We start from the raw sequence: 25296 nt of genomic DNA, 5'->3' as shown, positions 1-25296 counted from the left end.
CACCAAATTTTACTGTGGGTAGCAAGTGCTTTTCTTGGAATGCCGTGTTTTTTGTCTCCATGCATAACGCCTTTTTGTATGACCAAACAACTCAATCTTTGTTTCATCAGTCCACAGGACCTTCTTCCAAAATGTAACTGGCTTGTCCAAATGTGCTTTTGCGTACCTCAGGCGACTCTGTTTGTGGCGTGCTTGCAGAAACGGCTTCTTTCGCATCACTCTCCCATACAGCTTCTTCTGGTGCAAAGTGCTCTGTTTTGTTGACCGATGCACAGTGACACCATCTGCAGCAAGATGATGCTGCAGGTCTTTGGAGGTGGTCTGTGGATTTTCCTTGACTGTTCTCACCATTCTTCTTTTCTGCCTTTCTGATATTTTTCTTGGCCTGACACTTCTGGGCTTAACAAGAACTGTACCTGTGTTCTTCCATTTCCTTACTATGTTCCTCACAGTGGAAACTGACAGTTTAAATCTCTGAGACAACTTTTTGTATCCTTCCCCTGAACAACTATGTTGAATAATCTTTGTTTTCAGATCATTTGAGAGTTGTTTTGAGGAGCCCATGATGCCACTCTTCATAGGAGATTCAAATAGGAGAACAACTTGCAAGTGGCCACCTTAAATACCCTTTCTCATGATTGGATACACCTGCCTATGAAGTTTAAAGCTCAATGAGGTTACAAAACCAATTTAGTGCTACGGTAAGTCAATAAAAAGTAGTTAGGAGTGTTCAAATCAAGAAATTGATAAGGGTGCCCATACTTATGCACCTATCAAATTTTGTTTAAATGCGGATTGCACATTTTCTGTTAGTACAATAAACCTCATTTCAATCCAGAAATATTACTCAGTCCATCAGATATTAGATATATGAAACTGAAATAGCTGTTGCAAAAACCCAAATTGTTATAAAGAAAAAAGGTTAACATTAATAGGGGTATATATATATATAGAGAGAGATAGAGATATGTATATATAAATACATCTAAAAAATGTTATTAGCAGCTACCAACCAGGTAATAACACTATTCACAAATTATATAAAATACATCTTTTGCTATCCCATTTATTATATTCTGATCCACTGCCCAGAAAAGTTCCAGTTTGGTTTCATTGCTCCAAAGACCTGAATTCCATACTTCTTATGCTGTAAAACGAAATCTCAGAACCTGCATTCAAAGCCTTTGTAACTTTTTTTTTATATTTTTTTTGCTTTTAAAAACCTATGATCTCTTAACGTTTTGGAGCTCGTAGTTCAGATTCCTCAGGAACACTTCCAGAATCTGGCGCTCTGCCTGCTAACTTCTCTGACGTCTGTGATCAGCGCAGGGAGAAGCGGACGTCAACTCACAGACTTAGGCATGCAAGAAAGAGTTAATCTCTGCTGGGCTGCTTGTTAGTCTCTTTGATCACATGTTGTGGTTCAGCCAGTCACATTTCATTTACTCCCCTCTTATATGTGCTGGCTGGACGATTCCATTGATGCCAGCTATAGCTTACTTATATCGGCCTGGTAAGGTGTTGAAATCCAGAGTGGAGTTTTTTTGGGCATTATTGCTGTAAGCGATTGTGGTGTCTACTCTGTTACGAACTGGCGCCGCCATAGCCGCAAGCAGCCTGTTGCCCCAGGCGCTGGCTGCCGTTCTTGGTCGTGCCTCGGGTCATCCAGTTGGCTGTTCCTTCCACCATGTTTAAGTGTGGAGAGGCGGCTAGTGCGCCGATTTACCCCAGCCAGAGTCTAAGCCCGGTGTTTTGCCTAGTGAGCATGCTCAGCCTGATTGTGTTATGTCTGAGACTAAGTCCTCAGTTCAGGCTACTGAGCATGCTCCCACAATTAACCCTAACAGCCTCTTTGCACAGGTACTTGGACTTCGTGCTGCGTCTAAGTTCTGGGATGTGCCTACTGAGCATGCTCAAACTGATAGTCTGCTTTCTGAGCCTGTTGCTCAGGCTACTGAGCATGCTCAGGCACTTAGTGCATCAGAGGCTAGGTCCGGTAAGGACCTCACTGAGCATGTCCGTGAGGTGGCAGGCCCTGATAGGGCAGAGGGTGTCAGGTGTCCTGATGACGTGGCAACTCCGGACTGGCTCGCAGAGGCCCGCCCCTATGATCTGGCACCTCACCATTGGTCGTCAGACGATGACTGGTTAAGTGTTTGGGGCGTGGCTGCCATGAGGTCATCAATGACGTGGCGGTTCCGGATAGGTCGCATGTGACATCACTGATGACATGGCACCCTGCTATTGGACCTTGGTGGTTCCACCCTGGGTTTGGGGCGGACCCAGGTCATAAAAGGGGCTGGAGACAACATGGAGGTGCGCAGTCTTCATTTAGAGTTCTTGGTGGCATAAGCCTTGTTGGAAGCGGAAGGTAGGGCTAGGCAAACGGTGCCTGTCACGCCAAGATTCGTGGCTCAGCACATGAGGGTCAGGCGCCGTGCTTCCTTACTACCGTTCCTGTTGTGCTAGAGCAGTCCAGTGGCGTTAACTGGGCTGCGGCTGCTGCGTCACCTGTTCAGTTGTGCCTCCTACGCACACGGACAGAATACCTGTTGCGTCACCTGTCCGAGAGTGCCCTCTACGCATACGGACAGTGTACCTGCTGCGTCACCTGTCCGGTTGTGCCCTCTACGCGCACGGACAGCGCACCCCAGAACCCCTGTGAAGTTAACAGGGTGTTCCTGGATTGGGTGTGTGAACCCTATTATCCTCCTTGGCTTCCCAGTCAAATGCTACTGGTGTGACTACTTGGTCTGACGTGTCCTTTACACACGTGGCCAGTCGAGTGGTGGCCAGAAACGCTAATCGGAGGACCGCTCAGCCTGACGTGTCTTACACACGTGGCTGACAGGGCGTTGTCGCAGCGTTCTTCTCGGTCAACGCTACCTGGTTACCATCCGGCCTGACGTGTTGTTACACACGTGGTTGGAGTAGCGTCCGCTCCACCGAAACGCTAACTGGGTTGTCGTCCGGTCTGATGTGTCCCTACACACGTGACCGGTTCCTTGAGTTATCTCAGAGCCATCCAGCTCTATAGTCTCCTCCTAACTAGAGTTGAGCGCGGTTCGTGGTTCGTGGTTCTCCAGTTCTAGGCTCGAGTGATTTTGGGGCATGTTCTAGATCGAACTAGAACTCGAGCTTTTTGCAAAAGCTCGATAGTTCTAGAAACGTTCGAGAACGGTTCTAGCAGCAAAAAACCAGCTAAATCCTAGCTTGGTTTCTGCTGTAATAGTGTAAGTCACTCTGTGAATCACACTATTATGACATTTCAGTGTATAGTGTGCGTGAACAGCGCCTTCAGATCACTGCTGTTTCTATAATGGCGATCGCCATTTTTTTTTTTTTTTCTTGTCTTCCTTCCCTAAGCGCGCGCGTCTTGTGGGGCGGGCCAGCATGTCAGCCAATCCCAGACACACACACAACTAAGTGGATTTTAGCCAGAGAAGCAACGGCATGTGTGATAGGATGTCCATGTCACATGTCCCTGCATTATAAAAACGGACATTTTCCTCCAGGACGCCATTATCTGCCTTCTGCGTCTTTGGTGTCAGTCATCACTGTCGCAGCTCCGTCCTCCTGAGTCCTATCGCCGATACAGCTGTATGCGCTGCATACACAGCGTTAGACAGCTTAGGGAGAGCACTTTCTAGCAGTCCTTTTAAGGGCTCAAACCGGCAGGGTCAGAGCCATAGGTGACAGGTCCTGAAAACAGCAACAGCGTCTGTGTAGCCAAGGTCAGGGATTTCCTCCCTGCATTTCACCATTAGGAGGGAATAGAAAGGCAGGCTTCCATTCCTCTACCCAGAGCCCCACAACCCTGGCACTGTACCCTCCTGTCCTCTGCACACTCCAACTCATTATAACTAAGCCATTATACTAGCAAACAATCAGTGTACCTAGTGGCATCCTATACGTGGCTATTGGAGTTTGCTATAGTCACACTAGTGCAAAGACATTTGCAGAGCGCGTCTGCCTGCATTGCACACTCCAACTCATGATAACTAAGCCATTATACTAGCAAACACTCAGTGTACCTAGTGGCATCCTAAACGTGGCTATTGGACTTTGCTATAGTCACACTAGTGCAAAGACATTTGCAGAGCACCTCTACCTGCATTGCACACTCCAACTCATGATAACTAAGCCATTATACTAGCAAACACTCAGTGTACCTAGTGGCATCCTATACGTGGCTATTGGACTTTGCTATAGTCACACTAGTGCAAAGACATTTGCAGAGCACGTCTGCCTGCATTGCACACTACAACTCATGATAACTAAGCCATTTTACTAGCAAACACTCAGTGTACCTAGTGGCATCCTATACGTGGCTATTGGACTTTGCTATAGTCCCACTAGTGCAAAGACATTTGCAGCACCTCTACCTGCATTGCACACTCCAACTCATGATAACTAAGCCATTATACTAGCAAACACTCAGTGTACCTAGTGGCATCCTATACGTGGCTATTGGACTTTGCTATAGTCACACTAGTGCAAAGACATTTGCAGAGCACCTCTACCTGCATTGCACACTCCAACTCATGATAACTAAGCCATTATACTAGCAAACACTCAGTGTACCTAGTGGCATCCTATACGTGGCTATTGGACTTTGCTATAGTCACACTAGTGCAAAGACATTTGCAGAGCGCGTCTGCCTGCATTGCACACTCCAACTCATGATAACTAAGCCATTATACTAGCAAACACTCAGTGTACCTAGTGGCATCCTATACGTGGCTATTGGACTTTGCTATAGTCACACTAGTGCAAAGACATTTGCAGCACCTCTGCCTGCATTGCACACTCCAACTCATTATAACTAAGCCATTATACTAGCAAACACTCAGTGTACCTAGTGGCATCCTATACGTGGCTATTGGACTTTGCTATAGTCCCACTAGTGCAAAGACATTTGCAGCACCTCTACCTGCATTGCACACTCCAACTCATGATAACTAAGCCATTATACTAGCAAACACTCAGTGTACCTAGTGGCATCCTATACGTGGCTATTGGACTTTGCTATAGTCACACTAGTGCAAAGACATTTGCAGCACCTCTGCCTGCATTGCACACTCCAACTCATTATAACTAAGCCATTATACTAGCAAACACTCAGTGTACCTAGTGGCATCCTATACGTGGCTATTGGACTTTGCTGTAGTCACACTAGTGCAAAGACATTTGCAGCACCTCTGCCTGCATTGCACACTCCAACTCATGATAACTAAGCCATTATACTAGCAAACACTCAGTGTACCTAGTGGCATCCTATACGTGGCTATTGGACTTTGCTATAGTCACACTAGTGCAAAGACATTTGCAGAGCGCGTCTGCCTGCATTGCACACTCCAACTCATTATAACTAAGCCATTATACTAGCAAACACTCAGTGTACCTAGTGGCATCCTATACGTGGCTATTGGACTTTGCTATAGTCACACTAGTGCAAAGACATTTGCAGAGCGCGTCTGCCTGCATTGCACACTCCAACTCATTATAACTAAGCCATTATACTAGCAAACACTCAGTGTACCTAGTGGCATCCTATACGTGGCTATTGGACTTTGCTATACTCACACTAGTGCAAAGACATTTGCAGCACCTCTGCCTGCATTGCACACTCCAACTCATTATAACTAAGCCATTATACTAGCAATTTTTGCTGCCAGTTTAAGGGCCGTAGTTGCATTGTCAGGGATATTTATTCTTTATTATTCTGCTGTTAATAAAGCTAGACCACCACTGCAATCTACACTACCTCTCAATTTTTACTACCACATTTTCAGTCCACAATCTTGTCGCAATCAACATGAGTGGCAAAATGACAGATGCTGGTGGAAAGGGGAAGAGGCGTGGTGGAAAAGGCAAAAAAGGTTTTGTCCGTGGGGAAGGTGGCAAAGCTCCATTATCATCTGCTGAAGATAGACCATCTACCAGCAAAAGTAAGATGTCTACTACTTACCGTGGACAATCCGATGTGCTCCCTTTTTTACGGACACGAACAACAGGAACAAAGGTAGATGATGGGCAAAAAAGGAAAATGCTTGAATGGATCTCAAGTGGTCCAACAAGTGCCCTCTCAGCCACTTCAAGTACCGCATCCAAAAAACACCAGTCCTCTGAGTTGTCATCCCAATCAAACTTGCTTTCTCCCAGCTCTGAAGTCTCCATCAGCCCTGCACAGTATGGTGGAACTGAGATGGCTGAGTCTGCAGAGCTGTTCAGTCACACTATAGCCTGGGAATCAGAGGTCTGCTCCCAAGCTACAGTGAGTACAGAACAGGAAATTGTCTGCAGTGATGCCCAGAACCTTTGTGACTCTGATTCAGGCCGTGAGGACCAAGTTTCTGAGCATAATGTTGACCCTTTGTCACAAACTGTAACACCTGTGGTTATAGACAATGAGGAACATACTGATGAAGATGAGACGCAGATACCCGATTGGGATGACAACTTAAATATTCGGTCAGGGCAAGAAGAGGCTCGGTCTGAGGGGGAGGGGAGTGCAAACACAACAATTGATGATGAAGTTCTAGATCCCACCTACTGTCAATCCACAGTCAGACACTCGAGGAGGTCAACAGAGGCAGTGGAGGAGGATGCAACCGACGACGAAGTTACCTTGCGCCTTCCTGGACAGAGTCGGAGCACTGGTAGCACGTCTACAACTGCATCCTCAGCCACCACTCTGCCTATGAGCATTATTCGGGGTGGATCAACAGGTCGCATGGCCTCTAAGCCTTGCCTAGCCTGGTCCTTTTTTGACATAGAAAAAGATTGCCCAAATTATGTGATCTGTAAACTTTGTCATGATTCTCTTAGTAGAGGTCAAAACCTCAGCAGTTTGACAACTTCTTCCATGAATCGTCACATGAATAAATATCATAGGTCCCGGTGGGAAGCTCACCGTGCTGCAATGCGGCCTAGCGGAGCCAACCATCCACCACCTGCCCCTTCCAGTGCATCCGCGCGCTCTTCATCTTCTAGGACTGTGGGGACAGCTGTCACACCTGTTTTTCCACGCACAACTTCCACCACTGTAACCGCAACAGGCAGTTTGCTTGGTAGGTCGTCAGTTGGTTTGGAAGGGGAAACAAGTGAGTGTGTACAGCTCTCTCAGACATCGATAGCACCAACGTTGGATGAAGGCAACATCATGTCTCCGCCTGCACTTTCCTCACAAACCTGCATTTTTCCAGGGACACCCTACTCAACACCGTCTACACACAGCAGCCAGATCTCTGTCCCTCAGATGTGGTCAAATAAAAGGCCACTTCCTGCGACCCATGACAAAGCTAAGAGGTTGACTCTATCCCTCTGTAAGCTGTTGGCTACCGAAATGCTGCCTTTCCGCCTAGTGGACACACAGGATTTTAGAGACCTTATGTCTGTCGCTGTGCCCCAGTACCAGATGCCTAGTCGCCACTACTTCTCTAAGAAAGGTGTGCCCGCGCTACACCATCATGTCGCACACAACATCACCGCTTCCTTGAGAAACTCTGTGTGTGAACGGGTGCATTTCACCACCGATACTTGGACCAGTAAGCATGGACAGGGACGTTACATGTCGCTGACTGGGCACTGGGTAACTATGGTGATAGATGGTGAAGGGTCTGCTGCACAAGTCTTGCCGTCCCCACGACTTGTGTGTCAATCCTCTGTCTGTCCAAGTTCCGCCACTGCTTCCTCCACCTCATCTGGGTCCTCCACCTCCGCCCCAAGCCTGCCTGGTCAGGCCACCAGCGTTCTCACTGCGCAGAAGGAATCACGCACCCCTCATTACTATGCTGGCAGCAGAGCGCAACGGCATCAGGCGGTCTTTAGCTTGACATGTCTTGGGAATAAGAGTCACACAGCTGAGGAGTTGTGGTCAGCTCTGCGGTCCGAGTTTAATAAATGGTTGTCTCCACTCAACCTGCAGCCTGGTAAGGCCGTGTGCGACAATGCTGCAAACCTGGGTGCGGCCCTTCGCCTGGGCAAGGTGACACACGTACCTTGTATGGCTCACGTGTTGAACCTTGTCGTCCAGCAATTTTTAACACACTATCCCGGCCTAGATGGCCTTCTGAACAGGGCACGAAAACTGTCTGCTCACTTCCGCCGTTCAAGCTCCGCAGCTGAGCGACTTGCATCGCTCCAGAAGTCTTTCGGCCTGCCGGTTCATCGCCTGAAATGCGATGTGGCAACACGCTGGAATTCAACTCTCCACATGTTACAGCGACTGTGGCAGCACCGCAGAGCCCTGGTGCAATACGTCATGACGTATAGCCTGGGCCAACGAGATGCAGAGGTGGGGCAGATCACCCTGATGGAGTGGTCTCAGATCAAGGACCTATGCACCCTTCTGCACAGTTTCGACATGGCGACGAATATGTTTAGCGCTGACAATGCCATTATCAGCATGACGATTCCAGTCATTTACATGCTGGAGCACACGCTAAACACTATTCGGAGTCAGGGGGTGGGACAACATGAAGGGGAGGAACTACAGGAGGATTCATATGCGCAAGGGACAACAACATCACCAAGGTCCAGACGTTCATCATCACCAACGCAGCAGGCATGGGACCATGGGGGACAGGGATCGACAAGGGCGCATAGTAGCAGGTGAAATGTTGAGCAAGGTGCAGGAGAACATGAAGAAATGGAGGACGAACTGTCCATGGACATGGAAGACTCAGCGGATGAGGGAGACCTTGGTCAAATTTCAGTTGAAAGAGGTTGGGGGGAGATGTCAGAGGAAGAAAGAACGGGTAGCACCTCTATGCCACAAACACAGCGTGGACTTGGTCCGCATGGCTGCGCAAGACACATGAGTGCCTTTTTGTTGCACTACCTCCAACATGACAGTCGTATTGTCAAAATTAGAAGTGATGATGACTACTGGATTGCCACACTATTAGATCCCCGGTACAAGTCCAAATTTTGTGACATAATTCCAGCCATAGAAAGGGACGCACGTATGCAGGAGTATCAGCAGAAGCTGTTTCTCGATCTTAGCTCGGCTTTTCCACCAAACAACCGTGCAGGTGCAGGGAGGGAATCTCCCAGTTGTAACTTGACAAACATGGGACGGTCTCGTCATCTTCAACAGTCTACCCGTACCAGTAGGACCGTATCTGGTGATGGTAACAGCAATTTTATGGAATCTTTTCATAATTTTTTTAGACCCTCTTTTGCAAGGCCACCAGAGACAACAAGTCTGACACATAGTCAACGGCTGGAGAGGATGATACAGGAGTATCTCCAAATGAACATCGATGCCATGACTTTGCAAATGGAGCCTTGCTCCTTTTGGGCTTCAAATCTAGAAAAATGGCCAGAGCTCTCCAGTTACGCCTTGGAGATTTTGTCGTGTCCAGCTGCCAGCGTTGTCTCTGAACGTGTCTTCAGTGCTGCTGGGTGTGTGCTGACAGATAAGCGCACGCGTCTGTCCAGTGACAATGTGGACAGACTGACGTTCATCAAAATGAACAAGTCATGGATCCAGAAGGAATTTACTACCCCTGTGTCATCCTGGGGAGAGTAAATGCTTGTGGATTTGGAATGTGCTTGATGCAAATCAAAACATCCTGTTTGCAACTAGGGCACAAGTGCTGCCACTGATGGGGTGTCTGTGTGGCCCAATTTTTGGAAAAAAGGGAGACTCCGCTTGGAGTAACCCTTGCTTGATGTGTTTTTAAAAGAAGCCAAGATGAACAGAGCTGGGATCAGGAAAGACTTTGCTACCTACCCCGGTGTCATCCTGGGGACGGATAAGAATGGCGTATTTTTGAATGTGCTTGATGCAAATCTAGCTGTGAAGTGTACAACTGGGGCACAAGTGCTGCCACTGAAGGGGTGGGTGTGTGTGGGGCCCAATTTTTGGAAAAAAGGGAGACTCCGCTTGGAGTAACCCTTGCTTGATGTGTTTTTAAAAGAAGCCAAGATGAACAGAGCTGGGATCAGGAAAGACTTTGCTACCTACCCCGGTGTCATCCTGGGGACGGATAAGAATGGCATATTTTTGAATGTGCTTGATGCAAATCTAGCTGTGAAGTGTACAACTGGGGCACAAGTGCTGCCACTGAAGGGGTGGGTGTGTGTGGGGCCCAATTTTTGGAAAAAAGGGAGACTCCGCTTGGAGTAACCCTTGCTTGCTGTGTTTTTAAAAGAAGCCAAGATGAACAGAGCTGGGATCAGGAAAGACTTTGCTACCTACCCCGGTGTCATCCTGGGGACGGATAAGAATGGCGTATTTTTGAATGTGCTTGATGCAAATCTAGCTGTGAAGTGTACAACTGGGGCACAACTGCTGCCACTGAAGGGGTGGGTGTGTGTGGGGCCCAATTTTTGGAAAAAAGGGAGACTCCGCTTGGAGTAACCCTTGCTTGATGTGTTTTTAAAAGCAGCCAAGATGAACAGAGCTGGGATCAGGAAAGACTTTGCTACCTACCCCAGTGTCATCCTGGGGACGGATAAGAATGGCGTATTTTTGAATGTGCTTGATGCAAATCTAGCTGTGAAGTGTACAACTGGGGCACAAGTGCTGCCACTGAAGGGGTGGGTGTGTGTGGGGCCCAATTTTTGGAAAAAAGGGAGACTCCGCTTGGAGTAACCCTTGCTTGCTGTGTTTTTAAAAGAAGCCAAGATGAACAGAGCTGGGATCAGGAAAGACTTTGCTACCTACCCCGGTGTCATCCTGGGGACGGATAAGAATGGCGTATTTTTGAATGTGCTTGATGCAAATCTAGCTGTGAAGTGTACAACTGGGGCACAAGTGCTGCCACTGAAGGGGTGGGTGTGTGTGGGGCCCAATTTTTGGAAAAAATGGAGACTCCGCTTGGAGTAACCCTTGCTTTATGTGTTTTTAAAAGAAGCCAAGATGAACAGAGCTGGGATCAGGAAAGACTTTGCTACCTACCCCGGTGTCATCCTGGGGACGGATAAGAATGGCGTATTTTTGAATGTGCTTGATGCAAATCTAGCTGTGAAGTGTACAACTGGGGCACAACTGCTGCCACTGAAGGGGTGGGTGTGTGTGGGGCCCAATTTTTGGAAAAAAGGGAGACTCCGCTTGGAGTCACCTTGCGGTGTTTTACATGACTTTAGAAGGGCGTGCCATGCCTATATCTGTGTGTCCTCCTCTTTTTCCTTGTCCAGCTGTTTTGTTTTCGCATGAGTATATGTCCTTGTCACTTTCCCACGTGTTTGTGTTGTGTTGTGAGTTGTTTGTCACCTTTTGGACACCTTTGAGGGTGTTTTCTAGGTGTTTTTATGTGTTTGTGATTGCCTGCCATTGTTTCCTATGCAGTTCGAGTTCGGTTCGTCGAACGTTCGACGAACCGAACTCGAACGGGACCTCCGTTCGGCGAACCGACCTCGAGCCCAACCGGGACCGGTTCGCTCATCTCTACTCCTAACCCACAGGGTGCCAGCAGCTCCATTACCATCTGGAGCACGGTGGGCCCCGACTGGCGATTGGGATATATAGCCCTGGCCCTAATCTGACGGTCCCCCTGTAACATACTCTTGTTGTCTTTTTGTTGCTCCTTTATGCTCTTGCTTTTCTCCTTACTGTTTATTCCTATGAGTTTGCAGTGTGTCTAAGTTTTCATTTTCCTGTTTGTCTTAATTTGTTGCTGTAATTACTTTGTAATTACTTTAGTATTTTATTCCTTGTAAGTAGATTTATTTAAATTGTAAAATAATTTATTTTTAGATAATATTAGTAATAGAAAAAATAACAATAACCATATACAATATACTAATATGGATATTTATCAAATAGTGAATCAGTGAAACATATGCAGCATTAGGAGACTACGTGATGAGCATGTTATGTTTCTTGTATACAGAGTATATTTTGCAAGGCTCAAAGGATGAATTAAATCACTTTTAATTTCCAAGTCAGTCACTACCGATACCTCATGAGACGCCATTTGACAAATAATGTCTTTTGGATTGATGACATATTAGCAGCTAAACTACTGTATAAATACCAGCACTACTACCATTCATGGGATTTGCCACTAGGACTGAACTTTTAACAGGTGAGCAATTATATATACATTTCATATATAAGTATTGTACACGCTTCATATTATGTCTACAGGAGTTTTATTATCTCCTCATCTAAATCAATAGCTGTAAATATGAAGCTGGTCTATTTGCAAAAATAACAGTTTCTACTCTTCTGGTAAGGATTTCTGTAAGATTTTGGAGGTGTTTATGGAAATTTTTGCTCCTTCATTCAAAAAAGCATATGTGAGGACAGACACTGATGTTGGCGAGAGATTGGCTCACAATTTCACTTCTTGTTCATCCCAAAGATCTTGGATGGGGGTAGGTCATCTTCTTCCGCACCAAACTCTATCATCAATTTCCTTTGGGCTTTGTACACTGGATAAAGTCATGGGGAACCAAAAATGATCTTCCGCAAACTGTTTCCACAGCTACAAGTGTCCAAATTGTCTTGTAAGTTAAAGCAAAAGTTTACACTGCTCCAGAGTCCAGTGGTGCATTTCCATGGCATTGTGATTGGTAATGTTAGGTTTGCAGTCACTTGGTCAGTCATGGAAATCCATGGCATGAATCTCCTGTTGCACAGTTCTGTGCTGAATGTAATAAATGTTTGTCCTCTACGCTTACGAGGTCAACAAATCATTGGTGACTTTTATACTCTCTGCTCCTCAGCCCTCGGTTATCCTTCTTTGTGACAGCGGTTCCTTCCACTTCTCAATAAAATCACTCACAGGTGATGGGGGAAGATTTAGACTCTTATGAAGTCATGAATTGACTTCAGAAAAGCGGCTGCTGGGATCCAGTATCATGCTGGTATCAGGGAGCTCTTAATAAAGGCAGATGGCATAGCAAGGGTGCCGACAACTGGGCTGAAAGAAAAACTTGAGTTCAGTCATTGAGAAGCGAGGCCTAACTCGTCTTTCCAGATATTATATACATACCGATATTATATACAGTTAGGTCCAGAAATATTTGGACAGTGACACAATTTTCGCGAGTTGGGCTCTGCATGCCACCACATTGGATTTGAAATGAAACCTCTACAACAGAATTCAAGTGCAGATTGTAACGTTTAATTTGAAGGTTTGAACAAAAATATCTGATAGAAATTGTAGGAATTGTACACATTTCTTTACAAACACTCCACATTTTAGGAGGTCAAAAGTAATTGGACAAATAAACCAAACCCAAACAAAATATTTTTTATTTTCAATATTTTGTTGTGAATCCTTTGGAGGCAATCACTGCCTTAAGTCTGGAACCCATGGACATCACCAAATGCTGGGTTTCCTCCTTCTTAATGCTTTGCCAGGCCTTTACAGCCGCAGCCTTCAGGTCTTGCTTGTTTGTGGGTCTTTCCGTCTTAAGTCTGGATTTGAACAAGTGAAATGCATGCTCAATTGGGTTAAGATCTGGTGATTGACTTGGCCATTGCAGAATGTTCCACTTTTTTGCACTCATGAACTCCTGGGTAGCTTTGGCTGTATGCTTGGGGTCATTGTCCATCTGTACTATGAAGCGCTGTCCGATCAACTTTGCAGCATTTGGCTGAATCTGGGCTGAAAGTATATCCCGGTACACTTCAGAATTCATCCGGCTACTCTTGTCTGCTGTTATGTCATCAATAAACACAAGTGACCCAGTGCCATTGAAAGCCATGCATGCCCATGCCATCATGTTGCCTCCACCATGTTTTACAGAGGATGTGGTGTGCCTTGGATCATGTGCCGTTCCCTTTCTTCTCCAAACTTTTTTCTTCTCATCATTCTGGTACAGGTTGATCTTGGTCTCATCTGTCCATAGAATACTTTTCCAGAACTGAGCTGGCTTCATGAGGTGTTTTTCAGCAAATTTAACTCTGGCCTGTCTATTTTTGGAATTGATGAATGGTTTGCATCTAGATGTGAACCCTTTGTATTTACTTTCATGGAGTCTTCTCTTTACTGTTGACTTAGAGACAGATACACCTACTTCACTGAGAGTGTTCTGGACTTCAGTTGATGTTGTGAACGGGTTCTTCTTCACCAAAGAAAGTATGCGGCGATCATCCACCACTGTTGTCATCCGTGGATGCCCAGGCCTTTTTGAGTTCCCAAGCTCACCAGTCAATTCCATTTTTCTCAGAATGTACCCGACTGTTGATTTTGCTACTCCAAGCATGTCTGCTATCTCTCTGATGGATTTTTTCTTTTTTTTCAGCCTCAGGATGTTCTGCTTCACCTCAATTGAGAGTTCCTTAGACCGAATGTTGTCTGGTCACAGCAACAGCTTCCAAATGCAAAACCACACACCTGTAATCAACCCCAGACCTTTTAACTACTTCATTGATTACAGGTTAACGAGGGAGACGCCTTCAGAGTTAATTGCAGCCCTTAGAGTCCCTTGTCCAATTACTTTTGGTCCCTTGAAAAAGAGGAGGCTATGCATTACAGAGCTATGATTCCTAAACCCTTTCTCCAATTTGGATGTGAAAACTCTCATATTGCAGCTGGGAGGGGGCACTTTCAGCCCATATTATATATATAATTGTATTTCTGAACATGTTTTTGAAAACAGCTAAAATAACAAAACTTGTGTCACTGTCCAAATATTTCTGGACCTAACTGTACATACCGAAGTAGAACTTTTGTTTGCAGAGGAGTTAGAAACCAGTATGTTTGACTTCTAGAATAACTTAACTTTGCATGAGTTTATTTTCTTTAACTATTTTTTGTGTGTGTGGAGTCAGCATTACGCATGTAACTCGGAGGTTAGCATATCGCACTGGGTCAACCTGGAGATAAAGTTGGAAAGGTGGAAATCTCTGTTGATCATCTGATTCTCTGAGACTACAGTCGTGCCTCAGTCTCAAGTTTAATTTCAGCAGCTTGCTGTTCGCTATGATGCTTTTGATCAGCCTGGTTATGGGCTTAGGGTTGCTGAGAAGTATCATCAGCTAGGAGTCCAGGCATGAGCTTTGGCATAAGAGTGTTTTTGTAGACATGACTTGTCTGAAAGGGTTTCAAGTTTTGGAGAATACTGATATTTAGCATAGGTACAGTGTGTTCCTGGTGAGATTTCTTTTGTAATCCAAATGTTTACGACTATGTTGAGAACAGTAGATCATTGATTGCTGAGAACATTCCCAAGTGTCTTTGTGATCATTTTGTTGCGTATTAGTTGTTTGGTGGTTCACAAATAATAGATAACAGAAATTCATATATGCAAGACTAGCTAATAATTTATCTAAAAAGTTAACTCTATGACTAATAATTTGTGCCTTGTTGCTTTTTTAAGTGGTATTTCCAGATAAAGAATTCACATAATAAAATGTGACTACCTGAACCAATCAAGTCATGGAAATATTCAACAAGACAAGCTTTGAGCTGCAAGGATTTGTTGAACTGGAGAACTACAGTATTACTATGTTCATAGTCTTCCTTTTTGGTAACATGTTTCTCATTTCAGTGGTATATTATGAAATTCGACTTCACACGCCCATGTATTTCTTCATCACCAACCTGTCCTTTCTGGAGATTTGGTATGTATCTACTACAACTCCAAAGCTTTTAATTATGTTTCTAACCAAGAATAAGAAGATCTCCTTCCAGTGGTTCTTTGCTCAGCTCTACATGTTCCATGGTTTGGGTATTACTGAAGGCATTGTGTTGTCTGTCATGGCTGTTGACCGATTTGTGGCCATATGTAGACCTTTGAGATACAACATCATCATGAATCCCAGAGTCTGTAGAAAATTAAGCATGATGTGCTGGATAACTGGGTTTTTAATAGCAATAATTCCTATTACACTTACTTCTCAGGTACCATTTTGTGGAACATACTATCTTCATCATTTCTTCTGTGATTTAGCACCATTACTTAGCCTGGCATGTAGAGATATCACTGTCACTGTCCCTATTAATAGATTTGTTGGAGGCTTTACCACAATGTTTAATCTTTCCATTGTTCTTCTTATGTACATGAATATAATATATTCCATTATGAAGATAAAGACTAACAAAGGACGGAAGAAGGCCTTCTCCACCTGCTCCTCGCACTTGATAGTGGTGACCTTGTTCTTTGGTACTGCCTGTGTTGTCTATGCTACTCCAAAAAAAGCCCATTCGGTAGATTCTGACAAAATGTATGCTCTTGTGTATGCTATGTTCACCCCATTTCTCAACCCAATTATTTACAGTTTGAGAAACAAAGAAGTCATATCTGGGTTAAAAAGAGGTCTTCAAAGTCTTAAAAGACAGATCAATCCTATGTTGTAGACATTTAAGTAATATCATCAAAGTTCTTGGTATCCAGTTATGATTGAAGCTACAAATGAGCAAGAGCTTTATATCAAGACTTTAGGAAAATAATGGAATGGACTTGATGGACTTTCTTTTACTTCACTAGGATTGGAAAAAGGGTATGATTTCTGATGAGGAAGAGTTTAACTGGACGTACTTCCCTGCCTCCATTAGCCAAGTACTTCAAAAATACCTTCAATAGCTTTTTTATAAGATTGGACTATTTTCTCTGTTGCTTACACCCTTTGTCTTCCCTTCAGATACCACTGATGCCAACTTGAAGTTGGAAATAAATATCCACCATCCTTTGGGAGCTTGACATGCTTCTGTTGACATGTAAAGTCTTACCCGATACACCTACAACAGGTCCCTTCTCAGGTCCAAGGAACTCTCTTCCACCTCTGATACTCAGTTATGCACAAATTCTCTATTTTATGATTGATTTAAAGAACTTCTATGTACCCCAAGCCTTGAATTTTTGTCCTAACCAATACCTTTTTTCAACAAGGGTAACATGATCTAAAGGGTACTTTACATGCTGCGATATCGGTACCGATATCGCTAGCGGCGTACCCGCCCCCGTCTGTTGTGCGTCACGGGCAAATCGCTGCCCGTGGCGCACAACATCGCTAACACCCGTCACACAGACTTACATTCGCTGTGACGTCGCTCTGGCCGGCGATCCGCCTCCTTTCTAAGGGGGCGGTTCATGTGGCGTCACAGTGGCGTCACACGGCAGCTGTCCAATAGCAGAGGAGGGGCAGAGATGAGCAGCCGGAACATGCCGCCCACCTTCTACCTTCCTCATTGCCGGTGGACGCAGGTAAGGAGATGTTCGTCGTTCCTGCGGTGTCACACATAGCGATGTGTGCTGCCGCAGGAACGACGAACAACATCATACCTGCAGCAGCAATGATATTTGGAAAAGGAGCTACGTGTCAACGAGCAACGGTTTTTCATGTTTTTGCGCTCATTGATCGTCGCTCCTTGGTGTCACATGCTGCGATGTCGCTAACGGCGCCAGATGTGCGTCAGTAACGACGTGACCCCGACGATATATCATTAGCGATGTTGCAGCATGTAAAGCACCCTATAGTTTCTCTCATCTTAGACAATTGGTTAGATTATGCTTATGACACTCCTTTGATCAGACTATAATCAGAGTTTGATCAGCATTTGATCAGAGTGCGGTCCAATATTCTCAACATAGAACATAAGAAAAAAATATCTCCATCTTCTCCATTTTCTTAGTCCCATAAAATCAAACCCCTCAAAAAATGATGATAAAAAGTAAAATATGTGTAAGATATGGTCAAGTGCTGTCTAGAATACATGGTAATAAAGTTGCATTTTATTATTGGTATCTTCTGTCGCCAACTGGTATTATTTACATATATCTGTAGTTTGCTTTTGATTCGTTTTTAACTGAATTGTTTATATAGTACATATACTTTAAAGTCATTTTTCAGAATAAGCTATCATGTGTGAGAACAATAACTATTTCTGGCCATTATGTGTTTCATATACTGCATTTTCACCATTTTCCTCTAGGCAGGCTTTCTCTTTAAGTTGCAACTCAGTCATAGATGATCGGAGGAGAATAGCTGCTAAAATGTCACCTATATGGTAAACACACAAAAAGATAGATTTCGGCTCTTTTTTTCTTTGCTAGTTTACCGATAGAAACAGCAGCATGGAGGACAATACACAAAAGAACTTAACAGTACAGTAGTGAATCCAGCTCGGGTGAAGTAAGAGACTTGTTAGAAAGCTCACCACAATCTTTCTGTGTTTCCCTCTGCTTTTTTCTCAAACTGCTCTTTACTTTTGCTCCCACCTGTTCCCTCCATGCCATATAATGGACACTGTCAGCTGGCAATTCACCGTGCTTGCAATATATTATATTGTAGTGCACTTTGTAAAACCCCCTCAAATGACAAGGGGCCGGTTCCTTTATCTAAAAAAAATACAGGCTTAATCTCCAGAGGAGACAGGGCTTCTTCACCATAACAACTATTAATCTGTGCAATGGTCTACCTCAGGGCCTGGTTACAAAAAGAACTATTAAAAGTTTCAAAAAAGGTTTAAGACTTAGATCATTTTTTTAAAAAAGAAAATAATAAATGTGTAAAGTCCTTTCCTGAATGACAATTGCATAGGAGGGAAAGTTTAGATCTTTTAGGGTCTTGTATTGTATATTAAGGTTTTATTATGTTATGTTATATCATATTTTTTCTTGGATATTATAGACAGAATAGTTTGTTATGCTGTGATTCTAATATTCTCCAAATATTGCTGTCCCCCAAAGAATAGCTTCCCTGGAAATGGCAAACAAATGCAATCAAGACTATAGATTAGCCGATCGATTTGCTGGTCTTCCTATAGACTTTAATGGCCAAGTCTTATAAGAATAGTTCATGCTCTGAGTCTAAAGTTTGAATGAATCAATAAAACTCTCTGGCCATATTCACTCATCCATGTTCGGGTTACTATCTAAGAAAAAAAGACCGTTTTTTTTTTCTCAGGTTTCGTCTCTCCCTAGGTTTTTTTGGCTTTATTTTCACCTCATCTCTATTTTTTCCCGAAGAGGTTTGCATGCTTTTAGGCCAATAAAAAAACTTTTGGAAAGTCATGTTTTTATTCACGTTTATCACGAAGTTCTAGTCCAATGCTTCCCAAACTCCAGTCCTCACGACCCCCAACAGGTCATGTTTTCAGGATTTCCTTAATATAGCACAGGGGATGTCTTGATAATGATTCCATCACCTGTTCAATAGTAAGGAAATCCTGAAAACTTGACTTGTTGGGGGCCATGAGGACTGCAGTTTGGGAAACACTGCTCTAGTCCAACGTCCAGGTCAGAGGTACACGTCACACAATGATGTTGCACCAATTCTGGCTAATCAAATTCGACACTAGGGATGTCAGAAGGTAAGAGATTCAAGAACCTTCCATCTTGACCTGGACATTGCACTAGAGTCCGGTAAATCGATCCGTTCATCTCTACTACAGATCCATGAGACTTGGATGCAAAACGGAGGCCTTCCAAATGGCATTTGTGTCTCACGGCTTCCCATATACTGGAATAGCAAGGTCTGATCTACAAATTGGATGAAAACAGGACATGAAAATGAGTCTCATGGATCTCACTCTTGGATCAGTGGTTTTAACTAGTGCTAACGATTCGTACTCGCTATGCTGTTAGCGAGTACTGTCCGCTACTCGCATATTCGTTACATGTAGTGGGCGCAATGCAAGATGAAACCTTGCTTATCGCTAATACTTGATTGCCACTATTTGATGCCCTTTGTATTATTCTGCCTTGGGACTCTGCCTGAATATAATTCAATAATACTTGCTGGTTTCCCCTTTACTCCTTAATAAGGTTGCTTTGTGGCTTCTCCATAACGTTGCACACTTCTCTGCTCTCAGCTGCTGTGGTATGCCATCTTGTGTATCCTCCCTGTTACTACACCCCCTCCTTTTCTTCTACATTTTTTATTGTTAAATAAAGATTTTTCTTATACTAATTTTTGCTATCTGATCTTTTTGTGAGTTGGTTTGAGTACTCACAAATAGCATAGCGAGTACAAATAGTCAACTACTCGCTCAACGCTAGTTTTAACAGATGTGTGAATACACACATTGTACTCTATGGGTCCGAACAAAAATTGGATACCCTTAGAACGCCTCACATGGATGTGGGAATCTAGCCTTACAAGTGCATTATCTCCAAATTAACTGACTTATCGCTCTTTTGCACCTTGGCCTATTTTACAAGAAGCATTCGTAATGCTGTAAACACAAATGCTAATTTCTCCTTATTTTTCTACGACATAGTAATTTCTTGATTTTTTTATAACTTGTTATTATTCATTTCATCATATCTCTAAGTGGCTCTATTATAAGAATAATGGAATATGAAAAGGATGAAATGAAAAGCAATAAAGGTATATAAGCAGCCCAAGAGCTCCATCCTTCTAACAATTGTTCACCATGTGTCCATTGTCACTTGCTACAGGATAAAGAATGGTTAATGCTATGTTGCCCATTTGGGTTTTGATAATACTTTTGATTTTACTCCAAATGTCCACCTATGCAGAAGACCAATCCTACAGAATGAAAAGCAACATTGACAGCGAATCTCCAATGGGTTACTCCAGAGACGGAGACATTATCATCGGTGGAGTCCTTCAAGTCCTCTTACTGTGTAACAAGCCAGTCCAATGTTTTATGGCCCCGCCATCGGTTCGTGCCTGCATTTTGTAAGTACAAATCCAATACCAGTGACTGATATATGCATTATGAAAAATGCTCAGACTGTCAATTTCTCAACTTAGAAATAGCAGTAAATACCATCTAGCGCAGAGCTGAATACTGTACTGAATTATTAGTGAATGCTGATGGTGAATCTTGATGATTCAGAAGTATAGAATGGAAAAAAAACCTTGTTTAAAAAAGTAAAAAAAAAAAATAAAAGAAATAATGAAATATTTTAACATTGACTGCAGCTTTTTCCCCGTATATTTAATGATGGGAACGATTCATCAACGTTTTTGTAAATGTAAATGTTTGAAAAATTGCAACATTTTTGAAGGTGCACAAAAATGTTTCCTCTTCCGGTGTTTTTTCACTAGCTTGTCACACTTGTCAAAAATTATGATGTTTTGTGCACAAGAAATGCTGCTCCAGTCCCTGACTGAAGCAGCATTTTTGGTATAGTGCATAGAGGAACATGCCACTTAGTAGAGGTGATGGATTAATTAACTCGTTCCCCCCAGGTGATTTTCCGTTTTTCATTTTCGTTTTTTCCTCCCCTTCTTCCGAGAACCATACATTTTTTATTTTTCTATCAATCTTGCAATATGGGGGCTTGTTTTTTGCAGGACGAGTTGTACTTTTGAATGAAACAATTATTTTTATCATATAATGTACTGGAAAACAGGAAAAAAATTCTAAGTGCGGTGAAATTGCAAAAATAGTGTAATGGCATGACTGTTTTGTGGGGTTTTTATTCACTGTGTTCACTCTATTAAAACTGATTTGTCCATATGATGCCTCACATTGGAACGAGTTTGTAGATACCAAACATGGATACTTTTACTTTTATCTGAGGGGTGAAAAAAATTCAGACGTTTGTCCAAAAAAGACATGGCACTTTTGTCACCATTTTCCGAAACCCATAGCATTCTAATTTCTTGGGATCTGGGGCTCAGTGTTGGCTTATTTTTTGCCTCCTGAGCTGCTGTGTTTGTTTTTGTGTAGATGCGATGTTTTGGTGGCCTATTATTGCATTTAAAAAAAAATAAATTTGCTGTAACAAAAACGTAATTTTGGTGTTTGGAATTTTTTTGCCGCTACGCCTTTTACCGATCAGATTAATTGATTTTAGGTTTTGATTCATTGGGCATTTCTGAATGCAGTGATACCAAATATGTGTATTTTTTTTTAACTGTTGTATGTTCAATGGGATGAAAGTAGGGTGATTTGAACTTTAATTTTTTTTATTTTTTCAATATTTTTAAAAACTTTTTTTTTTTACATTTTTTATTTATTTTTACTAGTTTCCCTATGACACTTTATGACTGCACACTGCAATCAGCTGTGCATTTTTGCTGATCAGAGCAGCATTTCTGCTCTGATCAGTAGAAATGCTTCTTTCATGTAAGTGCCAACGCTATAGGAAATGAGACTACTGACCCCTTGCTACCATGGCAACACCAAAATGCCCCCACTGTGGCCATTTAAATCGTGCTGTCAGATCTAAGGGGATAACAGCAGGGGTGGATCTCCTATTCACCTGTGCCTGTTAGCCGCACCTCTCTGCTGATCAGATCGTCAGAGACGGGCAGGGTTACGTGGGCTCGCCGCCGGAGCCCATGGTTACAGGGGAAGAGGCGACCAAGGACGTACAGTTGTGTTTGGTCATAAAGGGGTTAAAAGGAACTTGTCACCAGATTTGGTGACTATAAGCTGCGGCCACCACCAGTGGGCTCTTATATACAGCATTCTAACTTGCTATATATAAGAGCCCAGGCCTATGTGCAGAATGTAAAAATGACTTTATAATACTTACCTAACGGTCGGTGCGGTGCAGACTGGTCAGATGGGTGTCTCCGTTCTCTGATGCGGTGCCTCCTCTTTCGGCCATCTTTGTCCTCCTTCTTCTGAAGCCTGAGTGCATGACGCGTCCTATGTCATCCACACGGGCCGGCACGCGTATTATGAAAAGGCTTGTTTAAAAAGCCACATTTTATTTGACTTTTAGGATTGCTACTTCCAATAGGTGGCGCTAGAGTTGGTCTCCTTCCTCACTGGAGGGACAATTTGAATAATTCCCAGAGGGGCATTGCAGCTATAAGTCCCCTCACTGGCAGCCAGACTGGTTTGTCAAGTCTCCATAAGGAGAATAGTCTTCCCCGTGGTCCCCACATAGCTTCTCATAAACCAGATCAGATACCCACACTTTGCACTGATGAGGGGCAATCACCCCGAAACACCGTGTCTGCAAATTGAGATTCTGATCTGGCAATAAATCCTAATTCTTATGAAAAGGCTTGTTTAAAAAGCCACTTTTGACTTTTAGGATTGCTGCTTCCAATAGGTGGCGCTAGAGTTTGTCTCCTTCCTCACTGGAGGGACAATTTGAATAACCCCACACATTAAGACAGGTGAGGGGAGACTGAATCAAATCTGAAAAATGTCAGATTTGCCAGAAAATCATATTTTCTTGAAATTCAAAACAAAACATATAGTTACAATCTATGTAATCATTTCCATTAGGTATATTTTCGTTTCGTTAAAGATAAATATAAAGTAAAAAATTAACGAACATTACAAATAGTCTTTTTAAAGTCTCTGATCATCTTGTGTATATAGCGCCAATGTATACAACTAATTATATATGTACGTGTGTATATATATATATATATATATATATACATGCAGTGCTGGCCAAAAGTATTGGCACCCCTACAATTCTGTCAGAGAATACTCAGTTTCTTCCTGAAAATGATTGCGATCACAAATTCTTTGGTGTTATTATCTTCATTTATTTTGCTTGCAATGAAAAAACACAAAAGAATGAAACAAAAATGAAATCATTGATCATTTCACACAAAACTCCAAAAATGGGCCAGACAAAAGTATTGGCACCCTTAGCCTAATACTTGGTTGCACAACTTTTAGCCAAAATAACTACGAACAACCGCTTCGGGTAACCATCAATGAGTTTCTTACAATGCTCTGCTGGAATTTTAGACCATTCTTCTTTGGCAAACTGCTCCAGGTCCCTGAGATTTGAAGGGGGCCTTCTCCAAACTGCCATTGTGAGATCTCTCCACAGGTATTCTATGGGGTTCAGGTCTGGACTCATTGCTGGCCACTTTATTAGTCTCCAGTGCTTTCTACCAAACCATTTTCTAGTTCTTTTTGAAGTGTGTTTTGGGTCATTGTCCTTCTGGAAGACCCATGACCACTGAGAAAGACCCAGCTTTCTCACACTGGGCCCTACATTATGCTGCAAAATTTGTTGGTAGTCTTCAGACTTCATAATGCCATGCACACGGTCAAGCAGTCCAGTGCCAGAGGCAGCAAAGCAACCCCAAAACATCAGGGAACCTCCGCCATGTTTGACTGTAGGGAGCGTGTTCTTTTCTTTGAATGCCTCTTTTTTTTTCCTGTAAACTGTAGGTTTATGGCTTTTCCAAAAAAGCTCTACTTTTGTCTCATCTGACCAGAGAACATTCTTCCAAAACGTTTTAGGCTCTCTCAGGTAAGTTTTGGCAAACTCCAGCCTGGATTTTTTATGTCTCGGGGTAAGAAGTGGGGTCTTCCTGGGTATCCTACCATACAGATCCTTTTCATTCAGACGCAGACGGATAGTACGGGTGACACTGTTGTACCCTCGGACTGCAGGGCAGCTTGCACTTGTTTGAATGTTAGTCGAGGTTCTTTATCCACCATCCGCACAATCTTGCGTTGAAATCTCTCGTCAATTTTTCTTTTCCTTCCACATCTAGGGAGGTTAGCCACAGTGCCATGGGCTTTACACTTCTTGATGACGCTGCGCACTGTAGACACAGGAACTTTCAGGTCTTTGGAGATGGACTTGTAGCCTTGAGATTGCTCATGCTTCCTCACAATTTGGATTCTCAAGTCCTCAGACAGTTCTTTGGTCTTCTTTCTTTTCTCCATGCTCAATGTGGTGCACACAAGGACACAGGACAGAGGTTGAGTCAACTTTAATCCATGTCACCTGCTGTAAGTGTGATTTATTATTGCCAACACCTGTTAGATGCCACAGGTAAGTTACAGGTGCTGTTATTACATAAATTACAGAAGCATCACAGGATTTTTCAAACAGTGGCAATACTTTTGTCCACCCCCTTTTTTATGTTTGGTGTGGAATTATATCCAATTTGGCTTTATGACAATTTGTTTTATTTTTTTCATTGAAGACAAATTAAATGAAGATAATAATACCAAAGAATTTGTGATTGCAATAATTTTCAAGAAGAAACTGAGTATTATCTGACAGAATTGCAGGGGTGCCAATACTTTTGGCCAGCACTGTATATATAATATTAATAATAAAATTAATATATTTATATTATAATAATATTAGTAAAAAATTATAGCGCCAGTTTTACTACTCAGAAATATATTTTTTTAGCATTTTTATTGTTAGAATTTTAGTTGTTGTTATTATTATTATAAAAATGTAACCTTTCCAAAATCTAAAAAAATATAAATTAACCCCTTAAGGACGAAGACAGTTTTGTACTCAATGACCGGGCCATTTTTTGCAATTCTCACCAGTGTCCTTTTATGAGGTTATAACTCTGTAACGCTTCAGCGGATCCCAGTGATTCTGAGACTGTTTTTTTCGCGACATATTATACTTCATGATAGTGATAAATTTAGCACAATATTTTTGCTTTTTTTTTGTGAAAAAAATTGGAAATTTAATGAAAATTTATAAAATTTAGCAATTTTCAAACTT

The 25296-nt window shown here is 43.0% G+C and overlaps 2 protein-coding genes across 2 annotated transcripts in view; both read left to right on the top strand.

The window, feature by feature from the left end:
• The first annotated feature begins 15347 nt into the window (after positions 1-15347).
• LOC142257622 (olfactory receptor 6N2-like) lies at positions 15348-16268 on the top strand. Its single transcript, XM_075329760.1, has one exon. The coding sequence runs from the start codon at positions 15348-15350 to the stop codon at positions 16266-16268; it is 921 nt and encodes a 306-aa protein (XP_075185875.1).
• Positions 16269-20205: 3937 nt separating this feature from the next.
• Positions 20206-25296, top strand: part of LOC142257621 (vomeronasal type-2 receptor 26-like) — a 39221-nt gene continuing 34130 nt past the window's right edge. The window contains exons 1-2 of the mRNA XM_075329759.1: positions 20206-20242; positions 20395-20557. Coding sequence (XP_075185874.1) covers positions 20206-20242; positions 20395-20557 — 200 coding nt within the window. The remainder of the gene's footprint in view (positions 20243-20394; positions 20558-25296) is intronic.

Source organism: Anomaloglossus baeobatrachus, chromosome 12 (assembly GCF_048569485.1).
Source record: "Anomaloglossus baeobatrachus isolate aAnoBae1 chromosome 12, aAnoBae1.hap1, whole genome shotgun sequence".
NCBI classification, from domain to species: Eukaryota; Metazoa; Chordata; class Amphibia; order Anura; family Aromobatidae; genus Anomaloglossus; species Anomaloglossus baeobatrachus.
The sequence above is the reverse complement of the archived record's forward strand: the minus strand, read 5'-3'. Positions and strand labels throughout refer to the sequence as shown.

What these genes read in the sequence shown, in the direction of transcription:
- LOC142257622 (XM_075329760.1), top strand. Translation starts at nt 15,348, where the DNA reads ATGGAAATATTCAACAAGACAAGCTTTGAGCTGCAAGGATTTGTTGAA.